The 25,058-nt window shown below is 37.8% G+C and overlaps 1 protein-coding gene across 2 annotated transcripts in view; it reads right to left on the bottom strand.

Moving 5' to 3' along the window:
- Positions 1-1,740: 1,740 nt before the first annotated feature.
- Positions 1,741-25,058, bottom strand: part of KLHDC10 (kelch domain containing 10) — a 62,522-nt gene continuing 39,204 nt past the window's right edge. For both annotated transcript variants that reach the window (XM_055421262.2, XM_055421263.2), the window contains 8 exons: positions 15,538-15,759; positions 14,023-14,177; positions 12,694-12,842; positions 10,916-11,000; positions 10,016-10,082; positions 9,344-9,391; positions 7,409-7,548; positions 1,741-6,793 (listed from right to left, as the gene is read on the bottom strand). In XM_055421262.2, the coding sequence (XP_055277237.1) occupies positions 6,584-6,793; positions 7,409-7,548; positions 9,344-9,391; positions 10,016-10,082; positions 10,916-11,000; positions 12,694-12,842; positions 14,023-14,177; positions 15,538-15,759 (1,076 nt within the window). In that variant the 3' untranslated portion in view covers positions 1,741-6,583. The remainder of the gene's footprint in view (positions 6,794-7,408; positions 7,549-9,343; positions 9,392-10,015; positions 10,083-10,915; positions 11,001-12,693; positions 12,843-14,022; positions 14,178-15,537; positions 15,760-25,058) is intronic.

The raw sequence follows: 25,058 nt of genomic DNA, 5'->3' as shown, positions 1-25,058 counted from the left end.
CAGAAGGGACCCAGAGTTACAGTATCTTGAAGAACTAAATTGAAAGAGCTGCACAGGGTTCTGCATTATAAAGGAAAAAAAAAAACACACCAAAAACCAAGAACACACACTTAAGGAAACAGCAGCTCCCTCTGCAGCCCATCTTATCTTCCAAACTCTCTTACAGTTGTTGGCTCTTTTGTCTGTATTTTTTCCTTCTTCTTTTTTTAAAATTTATTTATTTAGGCTGTACTGGGTCTTGGTTGCTGCGCAGGCTTTTCTCTAGATGTGGGGCATAGGGCTTCTCACTATAGTGGCTTTCTTCTGGGGAACATGAACTCTAGAGTTCAAGGGCTTCAGCAGTTGTGGCTCCCCAGCTCTAGAGCTCAGGCTTAGGAGTTGCGGTACATGGGCTTAGTTGCTTTGCGGCATGTAGGATCTTCCCATGGGATCGAACCCATGACTCCTGCATTGGCAGGCATATTCTTTACCACTGAGCCACCAGGGAAGCCCCTGTTACTTCTTTACATTTTAATTAATATGCTTCCCTGGTTATTTTAGGTATTCTATGTATTTCCTTCCTGACATGGAAAATGAGGGTTTATCTCTCTTCCAACACTCACTCTACTACCTCATCTTCCTCTATTTAGTTTCTTTACTGGGTTATCTTTATAATTTTAATAAGAAAAGGTACTTCACCTTTATTTCTTATTCCATCATCTCTAGAGAGCAACCTAATAATGATTATGTGCCAAACGTCGCTTTGAGCACTTTACACATATGTTTAAGCCACATGATATCAAGAGATGGGTTATAGGGGGAGCCTGGTGGGCTTCCGTCTATGGGGTCACACAGGGTCGGACACGACTGAAGTGATTTAGCAGCAGCAGCAGGGAAAAGAAAACTAGGACTATTTTACTATTATCACTACTGGTATACCAAGAGGGAGAGGAGATAAACGTGGGTGGCCAATCTGCCATCTGTGTACTCAGTTCTAACAGTGCAAGTTTTCAGAAGCATTCATTCTGGCCTTTGCTCTAGTTCCTTGTTGGGCAAATAAGCCTGACGGTGACAAGTAAGGTACAGAGGTCTCCTGGTTATCTCAGCCAGCACCAAGCAGTTAGCTCAGCTGTGGGACAGGGATTCCCAAATGTCACTGATCAGCTAAAATGCAGTCAACTAAGGAGTTTGTTAAAGTAACTCACCTGCAAAAACAATCTTTGGGATTTGGACCTAGGAATCTCTGTTTTTAATAGTCATGCCTCATGCTTAGAAACCAGTGGTTTTTCCCTTGAATCATACAGATAGTCGTGACTCTGTACGTAAAGATACACATTTTTCCTCTGAATTCCCTGTAGCTTCTCCAACCCTTCGAAAGTCTTGGTACATCCATATAATCTTGTCTAGCAGTGGTCTGGGGAATATATGGGACGAGACAGTAAAAGGGAATATGACTTGCCCCGCAGTCACTCCCTTGCTGATGTCTTGGAGGGAGCCGAGTTGTGTTGAGGGGACTACATGTGTCCAGGAGTTCCAGAACGGGAGCAAAGAGAAGGCATGCACAGTGCCTGTGGGCATGAAAGGTGGAAGACACACAGATATTACAGAGAAAAGCTGTCCCTGTGAGTGGTAAAGGACGTGGTGGCGGCAGGTGGGACTGATGCTTAGGTCATACAGGTGAGCTCACATTACCATCAGACAATCACATTACCATCAGAGCATCACATTACCATCAGACAATCAAGGTGGCCTTGAACCAAATAGATCTGGATAAGATTTATTGATCATATTGTTTTAGAAAACCAACAGCAAAACACTGACAAGATACATAAATACAGATTGGACATTTTAGGGTAAATTCACTATATCTCCTACCTGCTTGTAGGAAACCAGGTAAGGTGGAAAAGCTGTCCTGATCATATGGCATGCACACCAGACTGCAAAAGGACTTCCACACTATTTAACAGGACTGTGGCAAATAGCTTTAAGGTAAGGCAAGCATCATGTGTGGCCTAAGCATACCCTGTACCAAGAGCCAAGCCCAGGCTCATCCTCAGAGACTGTTGAGTGAGGGTTCCCTTTCGTGCCCACGTCCTTCCACTGAAAGCCTCACTGGCAGGTGCCATTAGAGGGAGATGCCTGGCACTGTCTCTGCTCAGACTCTGTGTACAAAGAAGTGGCTTTAGAGAAAGTCAACGTGTTTCTGATGCCTCCTTTGTATTCTAAATGTGCAACTAGTAAAACAGCAATTACTACAGCTTGGTGAAACTGCCTCTGACTCACCCTGTACAGTGACTAAGCAGGTCCTTCTCAAAACTTATAAAAGTGAAGAAGAAAAAAAGATAAGAACATTAAAATTATACTAAAAAGATGGTACCACTTTTTGAAGCACAGCTCAAAACTCTTTCTTAACACCAGATGAGGGAAGAAGTCACTTTCCACCGAATCTAATGACCTTAGAAGGGAAACACCACTGCTGGGCATGACCTGGTGGCGACGCACAGAGGTCATGGAACTCTACCAAACCTACCTCAGGCCCTGCCAAGGCCCTGGAGCCCCAAGGCACTTGGGGAACTTAAGCAAATGAAGCCAACGGTGACTGGTTTTGGAAGCTTATGATCTTAGGACCATAAACCCTCATCCATCCTGGAGCTCAATGCTAGAACAATAAAGAAGAAGGAAAATGGCTTATTGTGCTACATCAGAGTGCTGCAGGTAGACAATTCAATAACCTATACCACCTTCTAAACATCTGCAAGACACATAAAAACAAACTGCTTTTAGAGAATTAAGACCAACACAGTCTTAAAAGATAATTTAACCTTTCCTACAAGCCAAGCTGTATGGCTGGAAAAGGTATCTCCTAAGGAAAATGAAGTTTCCTTCAAGAACAGTGAAAAAGCAAGTGTTTGCAAAGAGAGCCAAAGAAATGTATTCAAATGATGGGATTTCTTGTGCATCATACACAACTTTTTCTTCTAATATTTGCTAAGAGTTCTTTGGTGGTTACAGGAGAGACAGCCTAGAACTCAGGGCAGGAGACTATGCCAAAGCAGAAGAGCAAAGAGTGATATCTAAACTCAGCATTAACAGCTGTCATCTTGTTGACCAATTACAGCTAATCGAGCTGCTCTCATGTTCGCTGGTTTCCAGCCCCTCCAGGATTCCTGCTTTTCCATTTCTAACTACGCATTAGCCCGACTCCACTGAAAATGAGGTACTTGCGGGAAAAGGGTAGGGAGAAGGAAGAACTATAAATGAATCAATTGTTTGATAGGAAAGTTGAAACAATGATTATCTATGGATTTCAATTATCTGTGCTTTATTCTGGTTACTCTGGGTAACCAAAGGTCACTGTTAATATACCTTTTGCTTAGAAATGTTAATGTTTATTATTATATTTTTAAATTAGCTATGTATTGGACATGAATAGTTTAGAGCAAATTTTTATATCATGTTCCAGGGCCCTGAAAAAAGAAGATTCTGCCAGTAGAAAGGGTTTCAGTTTGGCCCCTGAAGAACAGTTTAAAATTTCAATCTATTTTATATTGGTTTATAGATTTTCCAGAATATAGAAAATACTTTATTACATGAAGAAAGTCATCGTTTTCTTCATGTAATAAAGTATTACATTCACAGATAAATTAGTATATACATAGGAGAACTGACAGTATTAAATATTAGGTTTTAATTCTCCATTTAAAAAACTTCTTAGAAGTAGACTTCCTTGTTCCTGGGCAAAGAAATTTAAGAAGATATGCAAACATGAGATTGAGTACAAAGATGACTGGGGAAAAGTCTCAGTGCTAATAAGCCTGGAGTAAGGAGACACTGGACTTGAAATCCAGGTTTACCAAGAGTTGGCCTAAGTCAGCCAATCACATCTCAAATTTCTGGGAAAATTTTAACTCTAATGTAGTGAGCTGGCTTCCCCAAGACAGATACAAAAAAGTAGTCTACCTGCTTTACAGTCACACCCTATATATAATCTGTATATATCCATATGTGTTTCTATATATTGCACTTAAACTTATAGGACTGAGTAAGATGGCTGGGAGTACCTCAAAGAGGCAGAGAAGCAGCAGGCATAAACATTCCTAAATCAAGTAACAGTGTCAGGCATTCAGAGTGCTGGTTATGGATATACTAAATGCCTGGTGACCCCTATATAAAACTCTAGTCATCTACATTTAAGTCATCATACACACAGTCTCATTTGGCATCCAGAACATGTGCACCTGTGTGGTTCTATAGCACTCGAAGCTGATCATACTACATCATTTTCACTAGTGTTATATTAAAAGAAGACACTTCAGATCAACGGTAGGTACTTTTATGAAAATGTCACACACAAGGTCTTGGATGTCAGGCCTCCGAAGTCCACGTCAAAGAAGACTGCCTTCGGAAAGCTTTAAAAAGGAGGCTAGCGAGTATGGATTGAACCAGTCTCTTTTAGCTCTCTGGTGTCGCAGAAGTAGAGACCTGCTTATATCCCAAGACTATGGAAGGATAAGCACAGAGGCTGAGCATTCAGTCTTTGGTCCCTATGAATCCATGACAAAGATCCTTCTGCCACCCTGAGTAGTGTGACTTATTTATGTATAGTTTCCTTGCCCCCCCACCCCACCCCAAACATCCAGAGACTAGACTGGAGTCATGCAGCAAAGCTCCGTTTTGAACTAACAGAGCTGCGCAGACTGACTTGGTCTGGAGAGAGCTCCTCACAGGAACAAGCCTAGCAGTGGGTGGGAAGAGGTTAAAAGGCCAGACTGGTCACGGCAATGTGGGGGTGAGGCCTCCAGAGGAATTGTTCCTTTCCTCCTCTCCCCTACCCCTCACCCCCGCAAAGGACCCAAACTCACAGATGAAAGATGATAAGACCCTTCAGAACACAGGCTCCATGAACTCAAGCCCACATGGTTGGGAGATTATAATAAGGCCTGGAAGTTAGGAGTCCAAGTCCAGAGGCCACATTTTTCTCTTCCCCCAGAACCGAATACTAGATAGTAACTTTTCAGCTACAACTCAAAGGTGATTTTAAATCCACACATGAGCCTAAGAGATTCCCTTCTGAGATGAAGGAAAAACAAGAATAATATTAAAAGCCAAGTGAAAAAGAGGCACTTAAAGGAAAAATATGTCCCCAGTCTCCTGTCTGAATCTCCTGTTGTGATGTAACCAACGGGATGATCAGCACTGTGCCCTCCTGCACACCTTTAGCACCTTTCATACACATAAGGACCTCCAATTGCTCGTGTCTCAGTAGGTCACTGATGGCAAAGCAAGTGAAAATTTAAGTCATGTCTGTTTTAAAATTAAAATATAAAACAAACCAGAACTAAAACTTCACACCAAAGAAGTGAATGATTCTCAGTTTCTTTTCTTCCGCATGCTAGTTTTTAAAATTCTTCAGGAAGAATGACCTGTGGCTTTTCCCCAAGACCTTTTATCCAATTACTAGACAATTACAGCACCATGCACATTAAAGCAGACAGAAAACGAGGCAAAAAGCTAAGAGAAAAACCAAGGGCCAATTGGCTCTCTAGAGATAAAGCTCATTGCCTGAGAATATGGTAGGTGCATGGCCAAGAGTGAGAAAAGAAACGCTCTAAAAGGAAATGGCCACTATGACAGTCAAAGCTCACAGCCCAAGAGCAGAAGCCCTTCCTGCCCTGCTCTTCTTTGGCCTCTTGTGAACTTTATGTCCCATGGCATGAATGCCACACATGTTTACGGTCTGCAGTTCCCCATGGTGGAGTCAAAAAGATACTTGAAACCATTAATAGTCATAGGAGAATTTAAAAACTGCCCAGAATGAAGAAATTTGACCACCATAAGTTTCTTGATTTGAAATGTTCTCATGCCATAATTTCTAGGAGCAACAACAAACAGCACAACCACCATACACGATGAAGTCTTTAGACAAGTCAACTCTAACCACTGCTGGCACCAGAAGGATGAGAAAATAAATCACTGATTGAAAGTTGTTGAGCTGCTTAACTTTCCTCTAAAGCAAGTTAAAGGACAGGTTTGGGTATCTAGGCTGCAAGATACCAACCACTGCTGCCATTAGATCCAGCTACTCAATTAGATGTACCTTTGAAAACAGCAAGTTAAACACTGAGCTTTCCCTATAATCTGCAGGATTCTCAAGGTTAGCCTTCTTGTTCTATCCCCAATGCTGCTTCTCGTTGTTGCTGGATTTACTTTTTTTTATTTTTGTTTCTATTGATGATGTTGCTTTAATTTATAGAGCAATGCCTGACATGGTCATATGTTGAGAGCTCCTTTAACATTTTCTTTATCTTGATTCATAACGTTATGAAGGTACTTTCAGACTCCCCCTCAACTTCCATCAGGGAAGAGGGAGTACGTGAGTACATGTGTGTACTGGGGCAGAAGGGAGAGAAGCAAAGAAAAAAGCACAAGGGAAAGCGAGATTCCATAAACTTAAAACAATTTACAGAAAGGCATCTGATGTATTTTCTGAATAAGGCCTTGATCAGGGTAACCAATTCTCTCTGTAGCACATTCTACACTGCCCATAAATAAAGGAGTCTCTTTAAATTAACATTTCCAGTATCAATGAACAGTCCAGTAATCCTCATTTCAAGCGTTCGATGAGTCCCTGTGTGAGTCCAAGGTGCAGAAGCTGTGTTCGGGAGAGGTTTGCTAGGTTGGGGAAGGCCGCAAGCAGCTTCTCCCACGCCAGTTCCAGCAGGCTAGGAACCACCAGCCAGATCTTAAACAATGACCCAGTCCGTTTATTTTCGTGGATGTTCACCACTCCTCCGTGAATGTACATGCAACCAGCCTATGAACAAATGGCAGTCAAAAGAGGATAAATAACAGATACTTAAGCTGAAGATTCAGCAAAAAGATTCACAGCAGGATGAAATGAATGAAGTGAAATCAAAAATTTCTCACTGATTCCAACACAGTGCAGAGATCAAGAAAGATTTATATAATGAATGAGTTACTAAGGGAAAAACTAGAGATTATTTTTACTTCAACAACTTTGACATCGTTTAACTAAGATTATATTAAGTACCCATCATGCCAAAGATAAGAATACAGAGATTAAAATGAAGCTCTTAGCATTCAAGAAGCTAGTAGAATCTTCAATAACACAGCATTTTGGGGGCAAAATTATTCTGCCTTCCCAGGAAACATCTTTGATATCACTGTCAGGGCCTGAATAACACATGTAGCATTTCTTTTACATTTTATGTGGCTCTTTTAAGCTTGTACATGATGGATTTTCTCCCTTTTTCTCAGAGGAAGAGCTAACTTTGGAAGAAAGGTTTTAAAAACACATTCTTAATCCAAGCTTTGCTAATATCAGACATCTTTTCTTCTTGCTCTATCCCTAAAAGTATTTCCTTATCATCTGCAACTACATAAAGAAGATAAGAAAATGAAAACTTACTGGTGTAACAGCTGCACAGTGAAAATAAACTGGCTCCGGCATGGTAGCTGGGAGCTTAACCCATTGAAAAGTCTGCAGATTCAGCTTCCAGATATCTCCCAGGATCACTTCTCCATTATAGCCCCCGCAAATAAACACATCTATCAGTGGAAGAGAAAACCAAAATCATGCAAAGGAAAAGAGCCATGGTGACAGCATGTCCTGTCATAGCTCTCATGGCTAGCTGACATGGGGCCAGTCCAGTTCCATACCATAGGGAACTTCAGCTGGTGGGCTGCTCATGCTGCTGCCTTGTCCCTCACTAGAGTCTGAACTCAGTGTTGGGATTTTTTCTAGGGCTAAGGATGCAAGCCTCTGAGGAGGCTTCATGTCCAGGTTCTTAAATTCAAACACCTTCAGATGCCAGGCATAAGAAGTGAATGAGCAATCAGGGAAAACAGCTAAGCCAGGTAACAAACAGGAGTGCACTTGCTCTAACGGTGAAGATGGTGATGCAGCTCCAGTTGATGGAGCTACACAGGACTTAAGGTCAGCGATGGCCAGACCTTCCAATTTTGTAAAAGAAGCTGGAAATCCAGATTTTTTTGAAAAATGAAACTTTTTGATTTTTAAGTATTGGCCACTAATTCAAAAACTGTAATACACACTTGAGCCAAACAAAACACAACTCAGGCCATCAGTTTGCAAACCCTTCTTTTAAATAATGTCCCTAAAAGGACAGACATTTATCTGGCCATAGAGACAAACATTCTCTATTGTAGACAACTAGCCTGCAATGTTCAGTTTGGGGGCACAAAGGTTTTTCCAAGCTTTCTTCAGCTCAAAGAGAACAGTCTGAAGCCCATGTTGATCTGCACTAGTTATTAATGTCAGGAAAAAACCTTCCCAAAATCAAAGATTTTTTTTTTTCAAATTGCTGTTATTTTTCTGTTTGTTTTTGTAAAATCAGTTATAACCAAGTATACAACATGTAACAAAGGCTATGTGAGACTTCAAACTAAATGCTCAGAACTACAGCTGAGTTCAGCTTGCATGGTGCCTGGATTCAAAGAACCAAATGAACCCTTGTCTTAACTCAGGTCTAGATCAAGTTTAAGCCAATACCTAATTAAACTATAAAATACACTAGAAACATTTTCGGCTAGGATTCAGAAAAAAGTATGGTTCCATTTTTAGAGAGGCAAAGCTGAACAATGCCACTATCTATAAATCTTGCCCAAAGAGCAAAAGCATAATAAAAAGCACCTCTGTACTGGAGATGGCAGCATAATCCTAGTAAAATCTGAACTAAGCTGCTAAAAGGATATAGGCTATCAAACTCGTTTATACACACCTTCTTCCTCTCCAAAACTTTAAGGCAGTATATCCAACTATAAAATAAACTGTAAATTAAAAGACAGGAAGGTTGTCCAAAGAGGAGTCATTTATCACACTTAGATAAAGTAGCTGCAGCTGCTTTCTGAAGCCATACAATGCCTGTGTTGTAATACGGCCAAAGAATGAGCTAAGAGTTCTATTTGGCATCAGACAGAGAACAGAATAAACTTTATGAAATAACACTCTGAAGGAGTTATTACAATGTTAATACAATGTCTACCAAGGTCTCTATTGTATGTCAGGATTATTAGTGTTACCCATAATAACCACAGACATCTGTTAAGGTACAGTGCTGAAAGATTAGGTGGTATAGTAAAAGCTTACTTATCGCTTATTTTTGAGTTCTCTGATAAGAAGGAACCCAAGCACATTAGTTTACTTTATGAAAATTCCTGAGAGAAGCATAACTTTATGGATTTCCCTTTAAGTATAAACTACAAGAAATAGACTCTCCCCAAAGGTATGCTATGACTCTTTTAGGGTTATCATTAAGAAATAAGATATTCTCAGAATATACAATTACAAAAATGGAACCAGCATGCTATTTGAAATCCTTACCATTTTTTATTTGAACACAACTGTGACATCTCCGGGCTGCAGGAAAACCTGCCAAACACATAAACATGGAAATTCCATTATTCATAAGATACAGCAAAAGACAAACTATGAATAAGTTATTTAAAACAATCCCTTCGCTGCATTAAGCTAACACTGACTAGTCCTTCCAACCCTCCCTTATTTCACACTCAAATAAAGCCATCAGAAGTTCCATCATAATGATACAATGTTAAGATGTCAGCAAAATAAAGTGAGGTGGCAGTGGGCAAGGGTTACTAGTGGCTCTCCCAAGCCCTTTTACCCATAAAGAGACAATATATCTTGATTTAAGTGCCTATTTCTTATCCCGCCCAGTTTTCCCTCTGCCACAGAATTCAGCAATCCCCTTTAAGAGTCTTTGCTCAGCTGCTGAGGAAGAACAATTGGGCTAAGGAATACAAGTAATTTCTTTCTTTTTCCTGGTTCCCCAACCAGGGATCAAACTTGTGTCCCCTGCAGTGAAAACACGAGTCTTAACCTCTGAACTGCCAGGGAAGTCCCATAAGGAACCTCTAATACCAGTTCAACAGTTATTTTTCTTGTCATATAACGCAATAAAATCACTTTTTCACTTTCAGAACCAACTGTAAAGTACATTTATTAAAGATAAATGAATCAATATTTTAAATTTACCTATTTTTTCATGGGGTTTTGTTGCAATTTCCTCCCATGCATTCGTTTCAAGGTTGTATGCATGAATCTTGGAGACAGAAAATAAGAAGACACACAAATAACTTTAGTTGGCCTTAATTCCTGGTTGAAAATGCTTCTTCTCCTTTGCTATTCTCAGATCTTTCCTAATTCTAATATAAAGCAAAACATTAAATGAAGCAGTTGAAAATTAAGCACATACATAATTTTATTTATTTTTAAGTCATAGAAAAAAATGAGGAAAAAAGCTGGAATTCTGCTGCTTCCACATTTTCTATGATAAACATATATCATTTTTATAACAGAAAAAAGCAACTGTTTGTAAGTAAATATGAGAATGAAGTTTTGACAAAACTTGGACCATTAAGATTCCAAAGCAGACCAGGAGCTCTGAGGCCTATAGATTTCCTCTGGGACATGTGGATTGAGAAATGCCACAGGGATGGATGAACAGAAGCCCTTCAGAGCTCAGTTTTCTAAGGTTAGTGATGTGTCGTCCTAAACATGCCTGTTCTTTTTAGATGCACAGCACCGACAATGAGAGCAGCGTGACATTCTGAGAATCCTGGTTCCAGTTCTAATTAGTTGCTCCATTTGAGCTACTGTATCTTTCTTTTAATATCTTTTCTCATCTAGCACAAAGGGATAATTCTAATAAAGGATTTTCAGTGTGTGGTTACACAACTGTCAACAGGAAAGCACATTAGGGGCACAGAGTTCAACCTTATATTATTATAAAGAGCATCCAACACAAAATAGGTCTTCATAAAGAACCTGCTTGAAAATTAAAATGTCTACCATAACAGAACTGTTACTTATTATGCTCAGTATAACAATGCCTTTCCTCTGGCCCTCTTCCTCTCTCTCTCCTTTTTAATGTACCTTGTTTAAGGAATAAGCTGTCCAAGAAGTACCACCTCCCAAGATGTAAATCCTCTGCCCATCATGTGCAATTTCATGTCTGTACCTGAAAACATACAATAAATACATTTATAATTAAGGGGGAAATGACCTACGTAAGAGTTGGCTGCAAGACTTTTACTGCATCATTATTTACAATAATAAATTATGGGAAATGACTCAGGTGTCTAATAATAATGAATTGGTTAAATAAAGTATACAATATAAAAAATGGATTAGTATGCAACCAATAAGAATGTAGACACAGAGAATGTTAATATACTGAAAACTTTTCATGTCATTGACTGAAAAAAATCAGTTAGATAAGAGCAGATAGGTTATAATCCTACTAAAAATTTACAGATACACAAATAATACACCAAAAAATGACTAAAAGGATACATGTAAAATGTTAACCCTGGTTATCCCTGAGTTTAGATTTTATTTTTTATTTTCTTCATTTTTCTTACTTGTATCTTCTAGATTTTCTATAATCTTTTTGTGGTAACTGTATAAGGGGGTAAAATATTACAGAGTTTTAAAAAGTGATCTGCCTACATTTAATCAGAAAGTCTAGACTATGGGTTTTCAAATTAAGACACTTATTTAACAGATACAAAGATTATCAGGAAAAATCATGCTACATAAATCTGTGAATATAATATAAACATCTACCAGAACTTTTATCCAAGTAGTTTAGCTAAAAGCTGAAACAATTTATAATATATCCATAAAATTACTCAAAGAAGGCAACTATGTGAAAATACTTTAAAAACTTCATCTAGTTTCTCCTTTCCTGAAGGCCTTGGTGCTGATAAAATATATTACCTCAAAATTATTCCCTGTACCAAGCCATCTCCCAAGTCCTCCTATGGTAGTTCTGCAATAATCAGAGCACTAAGATACCACAATAGAGATAAATCTTCCTTAGCACCCATATGCCATTTTTAAAAAGCCAACAAAAAATAGTCTAACAGTAAATAAAAAATTGTTTACCGTCTTTGCTTTTAAACTAGAGGGGGAGAAAAAAACACCTCTTTAAGTTTTCTGGTGAGTTTAATTCTAAGAAAAAACTGGTGTTAGGAAAGAAAAATAAAAGATAGTTTATTTAGGACTGCTACTAAAAAGTAACTAAAGAAAATCATGTGATGTCTGAGTGTTTAATAGAGCGCTTAAAATACACAATCTTCCCTTCCTTTCTTCCATCCATCCACCCATTCAATCAACATTCACTGAGTACTACATGAGCAAGGCACTGTGTCCTTCCTGGGAACAGGTTGTTAAGCAGGGGAGCCAAAGAATCCTAATATGCAAGTTAAAAAGGAAATAAAAAAGTAACTAGAAAGTAACTATTATTTTGGTAATATGAAATTTGGTTACAGTTGTTACCACTGGTTTTTTTAAAGGGCTGCTGCTGCTGCTAAGTCGCTTCAGTCGTGTGCGACCCCATAGACGGCAGCCCACCAGGCTGCGCCATCCCTGGGATTCTCCAGGAAAGAACACTGGAGTGGGTTGCCATTTCCCTCTCCATTTAATGCAGGAAAACTGAAGCATAAAAGGAAATAAAGTGAAAAAAATGCTATAGTTCGAGGGAAACATCATTTCCTCACCAGAAAACCCTTCTTTAATGCTGAACAGGGATCTAATAGCCAGTCAGCTATTTCAACCAGGGCAAAGGGCTTCTTCAAACCATACTGCCAATATTCTAAAAAAAGTAAAACCTTAGCAAGAAGAAATATGCTTTCATCCTAGAATCTCACCTCTCTTCTGGTAGATCACAGGACAGGTTGTTTGGTTTCAGTTGTGTCCACTCTCTGGTATTGAGATCTAATTTGTGCAGGTCTGTGCTGTAAATATAGCCAGTTGTCCCTCCAAATACATAAAGGGAGCCATTGATGATAGCCATAGCCTGGATAATGAGGAGACATGAACAAGGCTGCCTCGTTAACACGTGATTAAAGAATGTAAACTTATTAGATATCCCAAAATCAAGTTTTATGAAGTTTTCTTATACCTCTTTTTAAAAATTTATTTAATTAGAGGCTAATTACTTTATATTATTGTATTGGTTTTACAAAAATCAGACCCTTAAAGGATTAAAGCTTTTAGGGAACACAGAGATTGTTTTTAGAAAAATAACTTTTGCTCAACTGGAAAGCAAGTTCTGTCTGGATGGGCAAAGGGCCCCTTAGGGGTCTTAGCCAACCAAAGAATTTACAGATCATAAACATGAGCATTTCCACTGAAAGCTGCTTCACTTTTTAAGTAGTCTAGAGAAAAATATCTTTAAGAAGAAGGAGCAGATATGAAAATAAGACCCCAGAATCCCTAAAGTAAGAAAGTTCTCAAAACTTGACATTTTCCACCAGACTCTTCTCAGTGTAAGTTTGGCTTTTGCTATAGTCATTTCTTAGCGTTTAAACCTGTAGTGGGATACAGTCATCCAGTATGTGCTTCTACACACAGTCCAGAAGCTACGTATCAGTAACAACAATGCCAGCTAGTTGAGAAAGAAGCCATTGCTTTGGCTGTTTTAAGCTTAGCCCATTATTCTCAAAGGGTCTCTGATGTATATGATGAGTTGCTTCCTACCTTTTTGTATATAACTTTTCAAACCTAAGGTCTGAAGTACTAGAACCTAACTGGAAGCTAATTTCTGTGTAATCTGTGTTTTAGCCAAGATCTGTATAAAAGTCTCTTAACCAAGTGCAGGGATCATCTACTTTAAAATTAGGTTAGAAAGCTCTTCAAAGCATCAAATCACTCTAAAGACGATAGGACTTGGACCATATATATACCCCAATCTTTCACTGAGGGTAAGTGAGGTCCTGACATTTAAGTAAACTTCCATATAGGTCTAGCTCATTGATCCTAAAAGTTGGAGTAGGAAAAAAAAATAAGAGGGGGGAGAAGAATGGAAAGAAGGCAAGCAACCAGATTTACAATTTCACACTGGAACTGAAAAATCAAATAGTAACAATGGATTTATTTTCCATTTAAAAAATTGGTAATATAAATATTCTGACATTGTTCCTGGAACTAAAGAATCTGAACAAATTCATCCACCATGACTGGCTGTAGATTGGTACCTGTCCATATATACGACTGGGTTTCTTCCCCCGACAGCTGAGCAAAGCCCATCTCTTATATTTCACGTTGCAGACGTGGACGTCATTGCCATTGCTCTCACCAAATGGGATGCCAGTACCTCCAAACACTAACAGGTTGTTTCCATGCAGCACAACTGGGAAAGAAGAAGCATGAATTTCATTTTCGTACTGTCTACTTGCACGGTACTCCCACATTAACCCAGGATATCGGAAAAACTCAAAAATGTCTGCTTTAATGCTTTCAGAAAATAGCTCAAACCACTGACATATAACTACTCGAAGTTCTACAGAAAAATATCTAATTCACACTACATCACATGGCTCACTCTTTGATACGTGACATGTATTCAGTGCACATTTGTGGAATTCATGAAACACTGTATATAACAATACAGAATGATACGAACTACAATCCACCACTGCTGCTTAACACAGTTCAAGTACACAGTAGAGCAGAAGAAAATGAAGGCTCATCTTTGCCTTAGCAAAGACCCAGTGGGACTCAGGATGAAGGGATAAAAGGATCATTCTGTTTTTTTCCAGGGGAATGATCTCTACATGTTAAATTATAGTTTCTGTCATCTTGATCCTACACCTGATAAAAAGAACATGAATATCCTGCTGGCAACTTTCTGTTCCTGTCATCAAACACACTTGTATATTCTTTCTCTTATGGCAAATATTCTGAAAATACAGCTACTGTATCATTTCAATGATTTTTTTTTTAACCAATTCTTCAGTTGATAGTGTTAGAGTCAACAGCAGGAGCTCTCGAGATGGTGAAAGCTGGGTTTTAAGTCTCATGTGACCTCAGGAAAGTTATTTAATCTCTTTAATCTTTCCAACAACCCTATGAAGTAGGAACTATTATTCTCTTCTTCATTTTTATAGATGATGAAATAGAAAGTGGTGAAAGGTTTAAATAACTTGTTAAAGGTTTTCTAAAAAGAACCTTGCCAAGCTAGGGTTCAATCCCAGGCAGTCTGGCTCCAGAGCCTGCATTCACAGTCACTGTCCTTAGGGCCTCTCTAAAGCCTCAGTCTCCTCATCTGTACAATGGCAAGAATTCCAGTGTTGGCACCATAGAGATGCTGTGAGGATTAAACAGATACCATGTGTGAAGCACTTTGCTCAACAGCTGTAAATCCCATTTGTTGACCTTCTACTACATTTTGCCAAGCTTATATATGATACTTTATGTTGTATCCTCTGATATATTAATCCCATTTTATGGGTAAGGAACTAGAAGCTAAAAATCATTAGGCAAGAACGTGACATATGGCTAAATTCAAACTCAGGACGATCCAACTCAATTGATTCTGAATACTATGCTATAGTATTATCACAGTGAGAGTCTTCCAATTAACAGGGCTTAATCATATTACTATTATGATTTAGTATTCTTAAAAATCATTAACAAGAAAAACACCTAACATTGAACCAGACCTCTCAGATATTTCATAAAGCCCAAAGTTCAGAACTGCTTGCACTCACGTGACATAGATGCCAATTCTCGGGGCATGTAGCCATCTGTGCCCATCTGGTGCCATACTCCTGTAGCAAAATGATACCTCCAAAGCTCCCTGAAGAGAGGATAGTCTTCATTATCTGGCCCTCCTGATTCATCATAATCTGGGTTATAACCTCCAAACACATACAGATTGGTATTATCTGCCACACAACGATGTCCACTTCGTGCTGGTGGAGGTCTGTGGCCTAGGAGAGAAGAGGACAGTTTTCCACAGGTGGCCCAGCACATTAAAAGCACACACAAAATTTGGTAACAAGCATTTTATCTTTAAAAGGTAATCAGGGAAAATTTATGATGTGGATGCACTTTTTTTTAACCAGGTTATTTTTTATGTTCACACATACTACTTAGGATTTTAAGGAGCTAGTCTCCATTTCTATTTCGTAAAACTATTTTCAAATTTTGATAACTGTAAAAGGATTTTTCCCAAAGGAGGCAAAACAGCATCATAAACTTGAGAAAATGGCTGGTAAAGGAATTTTCAAGAAAAGGAGGAGGAAGGGTTTAAAAATCCAAAAGCTAAAAGGACAAATTTTCTATTTTCTTAGAGGAGGAAAAACACAGGTCAACTAAATTAAACTGAAAGTATTAGAGAACTACATAAATATAATCACAAATGTGAATGAGTCATGTATAAATAAAAATACACATACATAAAACCTGTGATTTTTCTACAATATATAATTATACACCTAAAAAGAAAACTGGCTTTCAAAGAGTTATAGCGAAGTTTAGAATTTAAATATCACTCCAGACATTATCGTAGTTAACAAAGAATATCCCTATACTTATCTTAAAGAGCATCTTTCATCCTATTAAGAACTTTATTAAGAAAAGCTATTTCAGGGAATTACCTGGTGGTCTGGTGGTTAGGATTCAGTATTTTCACTGCTGGGGCCCCAGGTTCCATCCCTAATTGGAAAACTAAGATCCCATAGACCACGCAATAAAAAAAGAAAAAGTTGTTTCTACAATCTGTATTTGCAAGCTCTCTGAAGTTTAAATTGTCAACTAGTTCACTAGAAGTTACTTCGATTAGAGTTAAAAAACCCCTAAATTTATATTATTTCTACTATCCTTCCAATTTTTGTACTAGTCTACACAAATCCTTACATAGAACCTACAAATCCTTACAAACCTTACAAATCCTATAGAACCAAAGATGATTAAATATACACTGGATGGAGTAAGGTACTAGGTTGTCTGTTATCCTAAAGACTTATCTACTTCCATATATTACGAATGGATACTAGTATAACATCAGTATTTATGACAATGCTGGACACCTAATAAAAACTGTTATATAAACATTGCCAGCCTAATACAAGCCTCACATATTTTTTTTTTTAATCAAAAATCAGACTTCCTACGGTATGGTTTGAAACAAGAACTGAAATGAAACTGCACAGATCTAGAAAAACTAAAAGTCAAATGAACCATGGCCATCAAATCACTCAAGTCCAACCTGCAGGTCCTGAGAAATTCTCAAATAGCAATTCAGAGCTTTCCCTGCTCTTTCACACTCCTGCCTGTTTAAGTCTGTCTCTCTGCTTGGAAAGCCGAGTCCTTCCCTTAGCCCTTGACCTGGTCTACCTAGCCTTCAATGTCTGGTGTGGCAAGACCTTAGAGCTCAGTCCATACAGCTGTCTCATCAATAAAACTCTATGGCCCTGGGAGTTCCCTGGTGGCCTAGTGGTTAAGATCCTGGGCTTTCATTGCCATGGCCCAGGTTCAATCCCTGGTCAGGAAACTGAGATCCTGCAAGTTGTGTGGCACGGCCAAAAAAAGAAAACTCGTGGCCCTTACTGTTCAGTACCACACCACTCAAATATTAGGATAGACGTGGACAATTAATAAGATGATTACACCATAACTAGATAAGTACATAATAAATATAATATTACAAAAACTATAATCAGTTTGGAGTTTACTCATGAGCTATGATTTATCTCAAGTGAAGAGCTAAATTTCTATTTCTAAAAATCTTGAAGCAGAAAACGTGGTGTGGAAGGAAGAAAAATAACTTCTATAAATATCTAGATTTGAATCCAGGTTCTAACTGCTTCCTTGAGCAAGTCACTGACCCTCATTGAGTCTCAGCTTGCTTTGTATGAAGGAATATTATTTCTGTACTTCACAGATTATACTTGCTATTTTGTTAAACTATGTTTATTGGTTAATATATGCATCTTCCTAGGAGGCAATAAACTATTTGAGGGAAACAGAACGTATTTGTATTTACCTTTCTATTACCAGACCTAAGGAACACAGGAACTACTGAACAAATTTACAAATTTTAATTTTTCTCTATTCATTTCATTAATATTTATTTTTCTTCTCCAACTAAAGGGCAAAAATCACATAGAGCAATTATTTCTGTATCACCACAACATCTAAAACAGAGATGTATAACAGACACTAGAAGTTTCATTGATGTTAACTTCAGCTCAAAGTTAACAGGAACAGGGATGATCAAAACAGTGTATAGCTCTCAGTGGATTTTGATACTGTACTTAGAATGAGATACAATTTTGGGGACAGGAATTAGATTATGAAATGGTCTTCTTAAAACATAAATGCTTCTAAGAATTAGCAAGACAAATTTAATGAAAAAAAAAAAAAAAACAGAGTTGCTATGGTCAACAGACAGGAACTCTTAAGATTCTCTATAGTGTCATTTGCTTCATTACCTGGAACCAACAGAAATTTTTGAAACTGCTTTTGAGCAGATATGAAAACACATATAGTATATTCCAGGATTTTCTCTAAATGACTGCACAGCAGAGAAGTCATTCCATTTTATGTTTACTGCCAACTATTTTTGAGACAAATATAACATATGATTAAAGGTTGAGAAGTCAATGAAAAGATGACTTTATATTTATCCATTTATTCATTGAGCCAAAATATTATTGGGTGCCTGCTATATGGCAGGTACTGTACTAGGTGCTAAGGATACAATGATAAAATCATTCCTCTTGCTGTCCTCTGGGGCTGAGTTAGCCCTGTGCTATCCAACACAGTGGCCACTAGCCATATACGACTACCAAGCATCTGAAATGAGGCTGGTCCAAACTGAGTTATGCTTTAATTGTAAAACACTCCCTGGATTTAACAGACTTAGTATCCAATGAATGTAAAGTTACTAATTTTTATATCTGAATATAGGTTGAAGTGATATTTTTGATCTCCTGATCAAACAAAAATTAAGATTAATGTCACCTGTTTTTTACTTTTTTCATAAGGCTACTAGGAAATTTAAAATTCTGTGGCTCAAATAATATTTCTATCAAAAGCACTGGTCTAGTTCAATTGCTGGCTTCTGTAAATAATGTCATTATCTATGCAAATTAAACTGCTTAGTTAAGAACATCTGATCAACGTTTGATAAATATTAAACATCCCGTCAAGAAGTCCTAGGGCTGGGAGTAAAGAGCTAACTATTCTTTCTCTCTAGTCAGTAACTAAAGATTTCTTTGGGTCTAGGGTCAAAGAAATATACACTTAAAAGTTGTCACAGATGCAACAGAGTTATAACTGAGCTATATTGCTTTTCATCACCGACTCGATGGACATGAGTTTGAGTGAACTCCAGGAGTTGGTGATGGACAGGGAGGCCTGGCGTGCTGTGATTCATGAGGTCGCAGAGCTGGACAGGACTGAGTGACTGAACTGAACTGATATTGCTTTGCAAGAAGACTGAAACGATGCATACACCCAGCAACAGTGTACAGAAGTGCCTATCAACCTTTTTAGTTTGTGCCAATCTGATGGATATCAGACCAATTTGCATTTCCCTGATTATCACATGTTTATCGGCCCATTTGTCCTTCTTCTTTGGGGTACTGACTGATCATGTATCCTTTGTTCACTTTCTTATCTACTATATTGTCTTGTCACAGATTTGCAGAAATTATTTATTTATTCTATTTCTTTCTTCCAGCCTTCTCCGGTCTTTTATCGTTATCTTTTCACATATGGAAGTTTTTGTACAATTGAATCTCTCAATCTTTTAAGGCTCCTTTGCAACAACAGCAACAAAAGGCTCATTTGCTTTGCATCTTACATTATAAGATTCCTCGTGCCCTTGTGCTCCTGTTCAGTTGTATCTGGACTCTTTATGATCCCATAGACTATATAGCCCACCAGGCTCCTCTGTCCGTGGAATTTTCCAGGCAAGAATATTGGAGTGGGTTGCCATTTCCTACTCCAGGGATCTTCTCAAGCCAGAGATTAAACCTGCATCTCTTACACTGGCAGGCAGGATACTTTTACTACTGTGCCACCTGGAAAGCGTAATTATAAGATTACTATTTTCATTTCTAATAATTTTTTAGTTTTGGTTTTTCATATTCAGAACCTGAATACATTCAAAACATATTTTTGTATATTTTATGAGGTAGAGCACTAATATTTCTGACAAAATGGATACGCTATTGTCCCTGAACCCCTTATGGAAACCTATCCCTCCAACACTGAACTGAAAAGCTGTCTTTGAAGCTAGAGTAATGTGTGCATGCTAAGCCACTCGTGTCCAACTGTACCATTACGCTTTTGGTCTTTATTGTATACTACATTGACAAGTTCTACAGTAGAATTAGGAAAATCTCAATATCCAGGTCTAATCACCACGAACACAAAATCTACTGCTCTTTAAGAATGTATACAATCAACATAAAGACACCACACACTCTTTTAAATGCAAAAGCCTGCAAACAGAACGTAACAGTTTAGCTTAATAAGCCTATCACTTACAAGATGAAGCCACCTCTTGATGTGAAACATTTGTGATAAGGTCATTGCTAAAAAAAAAATTAAGACCTTTACTTCTAAAAGCATTAACTAGTTATAAATATCATATAGCTTAAAGGATGTATTCAGTTTAATTTAACTGGCTGCTGTTGCTGTTCAGTTGCTCAGTCATGTCCAACTCTTTGCGACCCCATGGACTGCAGCACGCCAGGCTTCCCTGTCCTTCACCATCTCCCAGAGCTTGCTCAAACTCATGTCCATTGAGTCAATGATGACATCCAACCAATTTAACTGGTTACTTCTTTCCAAATATAAAGCCTACCATTACTTTTACCTGAGAAGACAGGTCTTCTGTTGTACACCTGGAAGCCTGGACTGTGCCAGCTGGCTCCCACCCCTGACAGGTAGGCAGGCCTTGTTACTACTCCCCGAGTTCAAGCTGCTCAGGCAAAGGCCATCCATTAACAGCAGCACACAATATTCTTGGTTATGTAAGCGTCTCCTACTGCAGGGCTTCCATACCCTGTGTAAGACTTATATATTAAGATCTGGCTTCTAAGAGCAGAGTAATCTTAAGTCTAAGTTGGCAGCAATAAAAGAAACTTGGTCTGACAGACACTGGCACTGCCATGAGTTCAAGTGCTGAGCAAAGCGTACTTGTGATACCTGTCACTACATACTGGCCTGGGTTTCTAGGCTCTGTTCAGTCCTGCTGTTTATTAACACCTGTACCATTACTATACTGTTTTAATTACATCTCTGAAGTATCTTAATATCTAATGGGACAAATCTCCTGGGGTTACTCTTCTTCAAAACTTCTCAGCTACTTTTCTCCATGTACTCTTGCATTGATTGGGTTTTAGAATCAGTATGTTAAAATTTATGAGGACCCTTGGGCAGATACCATCTTATCCAGGTGATCAAAGTTCACATCACCAGTAAAGGGATAAGTCAACACCACATGCAATGAAATGAATACAATATTACTTCAGTTGGTATTCCAGCCCAAAATGTATAAGCTGAATGTAATCATGAAAAAACATGAGAGAAACCCAAACTGAAGGACATACTACAATATAACTAGTCTGCACTGTTCAAGAATATCAATATTAAGGCTAAAGATACATGAGAACTGAATGCAACATGTGATCACGGATTTTATTTTACTTAAAGGACATTTTTGGAAGAACTGGCAAAATCCAAAATGAGGTCTGTAAATCTGATAATAGTGTTAATTCAGCCCATTATTTATAGTGTTAGTTTCTCGATTTTAATACTTGTTCTGCAATTACGTAAGAGAGTATCTGTTTTCCAGGAACAGATACCAAAATATTTAGGGGTAAAGGAGCACTGTGTCTGCTGCTTAATCTCAAATGATTCAAACAGAAAAACAGTATGTATATGCATATGTATTACAGATAGAGAGGGGAGAAAGGGGCAAAGAAAAAGAAAAGAGAGGGAGCAGGATAAAGCAAATGTGATCAAATGTTAACATCTGGGAGATCCAGGTAAAGAATACAGGAAAATTTTATCATTCTTGCAACTGCTCTGTAAGTCTGCAATTATGTAAAAATAAGAGCTCAATTTTAAGGAAGTCTCTTGAAGATTTTGAGATGACCCATAAAGGAAAATAATCTCTAGCCATTTATCCTCATCTTTTTGTATCATCCGTTCAGTCGCTCAGTCGTGTCCGACTCTTTGCGACCCCGTGGACCGTAGCCTACCAGGCTTCTCTGTCCATGGGATTCTCCAGGTAAGAATACTGGAGTGGGTTACCATCTCCTTCTCCTTCTCTTTGTATCATCAGTATGCTTTGTTTTCTTGTTTTTTATTCCTAAGTACTTTAAAATTTTCTGTACAACTGTAAATAGACATCTTTTATTTTTTAATTCAGTTCAGTTGCTCAGTCATGTCCGACTCTTTGCAACCCCAAGAACTGCAGCACACCAGGCTTCTCTGTCCATCACCAACTCCGGGAGCTTGCTCAAACTCATGTCCATTGAGTCGGTGATGCCATCCAACCTCATCCTCTGTTGTCCCCTTCTCCTCCTGCTTCAATCTTGCCCAGCATCAGGGTCTTTTCCAATGAGTTCTTTGCATCAGGTGGCCAAAGTATTAGAGCTTCAGCTTCAGTCCTTCCAATGAGTATTCAGGACTGACTGCCTTTAGGATTGACTGGTTTGATTTTTTAATTGGTTGTTAATATATGGTCTGTAGCCCACCAGGCTCCTCTGTCCATGGGATTTCCCAGGCAAGAATACTGGAGTGGGTTGCTATTTCCTTCTCCAGGGGATCTTCCCAACCCAGGGATGGAACCCAGGTCTCCCACATTGCAGGCGGATTCTTTACCGTCTGAGCCACCAGGAAAGCCCTCAGGCAATTGTTAATATACAGGAAAGTAATTCATCTTTAAAGTTTAAATTTTATCTAACTAATTTTCTAAATTCTAGTATTAGTTATCATTAGTTAATTATCTTGAATTTTATAGTAGATAATCATCCTGCTGTTAATGGCAACTTATAGCTCTTTCTAATATACATACCTTTTTCCCCCTCCATCTTTTATTGTATTGGCTGAAACCTTCAGAACAAGATTGAATGGTGGAGATGACAATGGGCATTCTGTCTCGGTTTTCACTTTTTCAGTGAGGATATTGGTAATGTTTCACCATTATATATGAAATTTGCAATTGGTTTCTTATAGATAGTCTATCAGTAAAACAAACTTCCTTTTATTCCTAGATGTCTACAAATTTTTGTCTTAATCAGGAATGAGTATTATTTAAAATAGTCTTATTAAAATGTATATATAGAAAAGGGCAGATATCATAAGAGTATAGTTTGATGGATTTTAATAAAATGAACACATTGAGTATCAAATTTTATTAAATGTGTTTTTTGATAACAGAAAAATCTAATTGTTTCTTTTAACCTTTTAAAGTACTACATTCCACAGATAAACCCAATTTGATCTTTTCTTTATATTACCCCTGCCATCTTATATATATACATACATATATATATACACAGTTTTTAAAAATTTGTCATTCTTTCTTATTGTTTCATTTTCCCACTTACCTAATCTTACTGAAATAATCAAGGTTTCTTTTTTTCCTCAGGAGAGCTACATACCATTACCCCCTAATATTCTTTAAAAACCCATAAATTTGTATTTCTCTAACAATACTAAGAGTAAATGAGGCCTGGAAAGAAACTTGGCTATTAACAATGGTTACTTCTGGGAAGGGGAATAAGGTGAGGAGTAAAGATGTGAAATGGCATCTTGCTTTTTTAATTTAAGTTCTTTTATTGTGAAAATATAAGACATGTATAGATATGTCAAATATAAGACATACATTATTATCAATGTATAGTTTAACAAATGTATCAGAAAGGTAACATGGAACCATCATCTAGGTCCAGAAATAGAATATTGCCAGCACACAGATGCCCCCTTACCTGCCCCTTTTGATTACAACTCTCTCCATCCCATTGGCTTCACTTTTAGAGAAAACCTATTTCCTAATATTTTATAGCAATCATTATACCCAAATATGCACCTCTAAACAGTCCTGTTTATTTTGGCCTAGTTTTAAAGTGTATTTGTATAGAATAATACAGTATGTTTTCTTTCAGGGATCTTTCATTCACTATTGTGTTTCTGAGATTCATCCATGTTGCTGGGCTTAGAGGTGGTCTGTTCATTTCCACAGCCAAACAGTGTGTCTCTGTATGAATACATACAACAACTTACCCAGTCTATGCTGGCCTGTTCAAATCAGTGGTTCTTAATGGCGCTATAAACACTTTTGTACGTGTTTTCAGGTGTAGAGAGACCTGTATTCGTTGGCTGTAAATGTAGAAATGGAATTTCTGAAGTCATAAGCTATGAAAATCTTTACTAGATAAGGCCTGTTTACAAATTATTTAGTATTAATGTCTTCAGTCTTTCTAATTTAGCAATTCTTGCAGACCTAGCTCACCATGGTTTTAATATGCATTTATCTCATTACTAATGAGGTGGAGCACCTTTTCTTGTTTATTGGCCAACTGGATTAATCCTTTTGGGAAGTGCCTGCTCAAGCCTTTTATACATTCTTGTACTGAGATGTCTTTTTCTGACTGATTTGTACAAGTTTGTTATATATGCTTGAGATAAGGGCATTCATTTTTCACCCCATGTATTTCCATATTATTTTAATTTTAATAAGCATATATTATACCTATAAATCCTAAAACAAAAAATTATAAGATCTTTAGCACAGTTTTACTTTCTCCCTAGTTTATTTAAATCATCTGAAATGTTAGAGAATATTTCATATATATATACACACACATACATACATATATATTTTTTATTATTACTCTGTGTATTTAGAATCTTTTGTTATCAATTATACCAGGCTTCACAGTCCCCGCATTTCAGTGTAACTCTAAAGTTTTACTGTGTTTTTCACACATCACCACTTCTTATGTCCAAATCTTCCTCTTTCTTGGATCTGTTTTCCATTTTACTGGGAATACCTCTTCAAGTGATTTTCCCAAAAAAGGTGTGTTCACATACTTTCAAAGTCCTTATTTATTTTGTCCCCTATTTAAACATTTAAATATTAGTGAGGCTGGGTACAGTTCGGTGTTCAAAATAATGTTCCCTCAGAACACTGAAGGCACTTATTTTCTAGAAAACAATGTTATATCCAAAACCAGTCTGATTCTTAGTCTTGAGTCTTTCT

The sequence above is a fragment of the Moschus berezovskii genome, chromosome 3 (assembly GCF_049115385.1).
Source record: "Moschus berezovskii isolate FMDL1 chromosome 3, NW_MosBer_1.0, whole genome shotgun sequence".
Classification (NCBI taxonomy): domain Eukaryota; kingdom Metazoa; phylum Chordata; class Mammalia; order Artiodactyla; family Moschidae; genus Moschus; species Moschus berezovskii.
The sequence above is the reverse complement of the archived record's forward strand: the minus strand, read 5'-3'. Positions and strand labels throughout refer to the sequence as shown.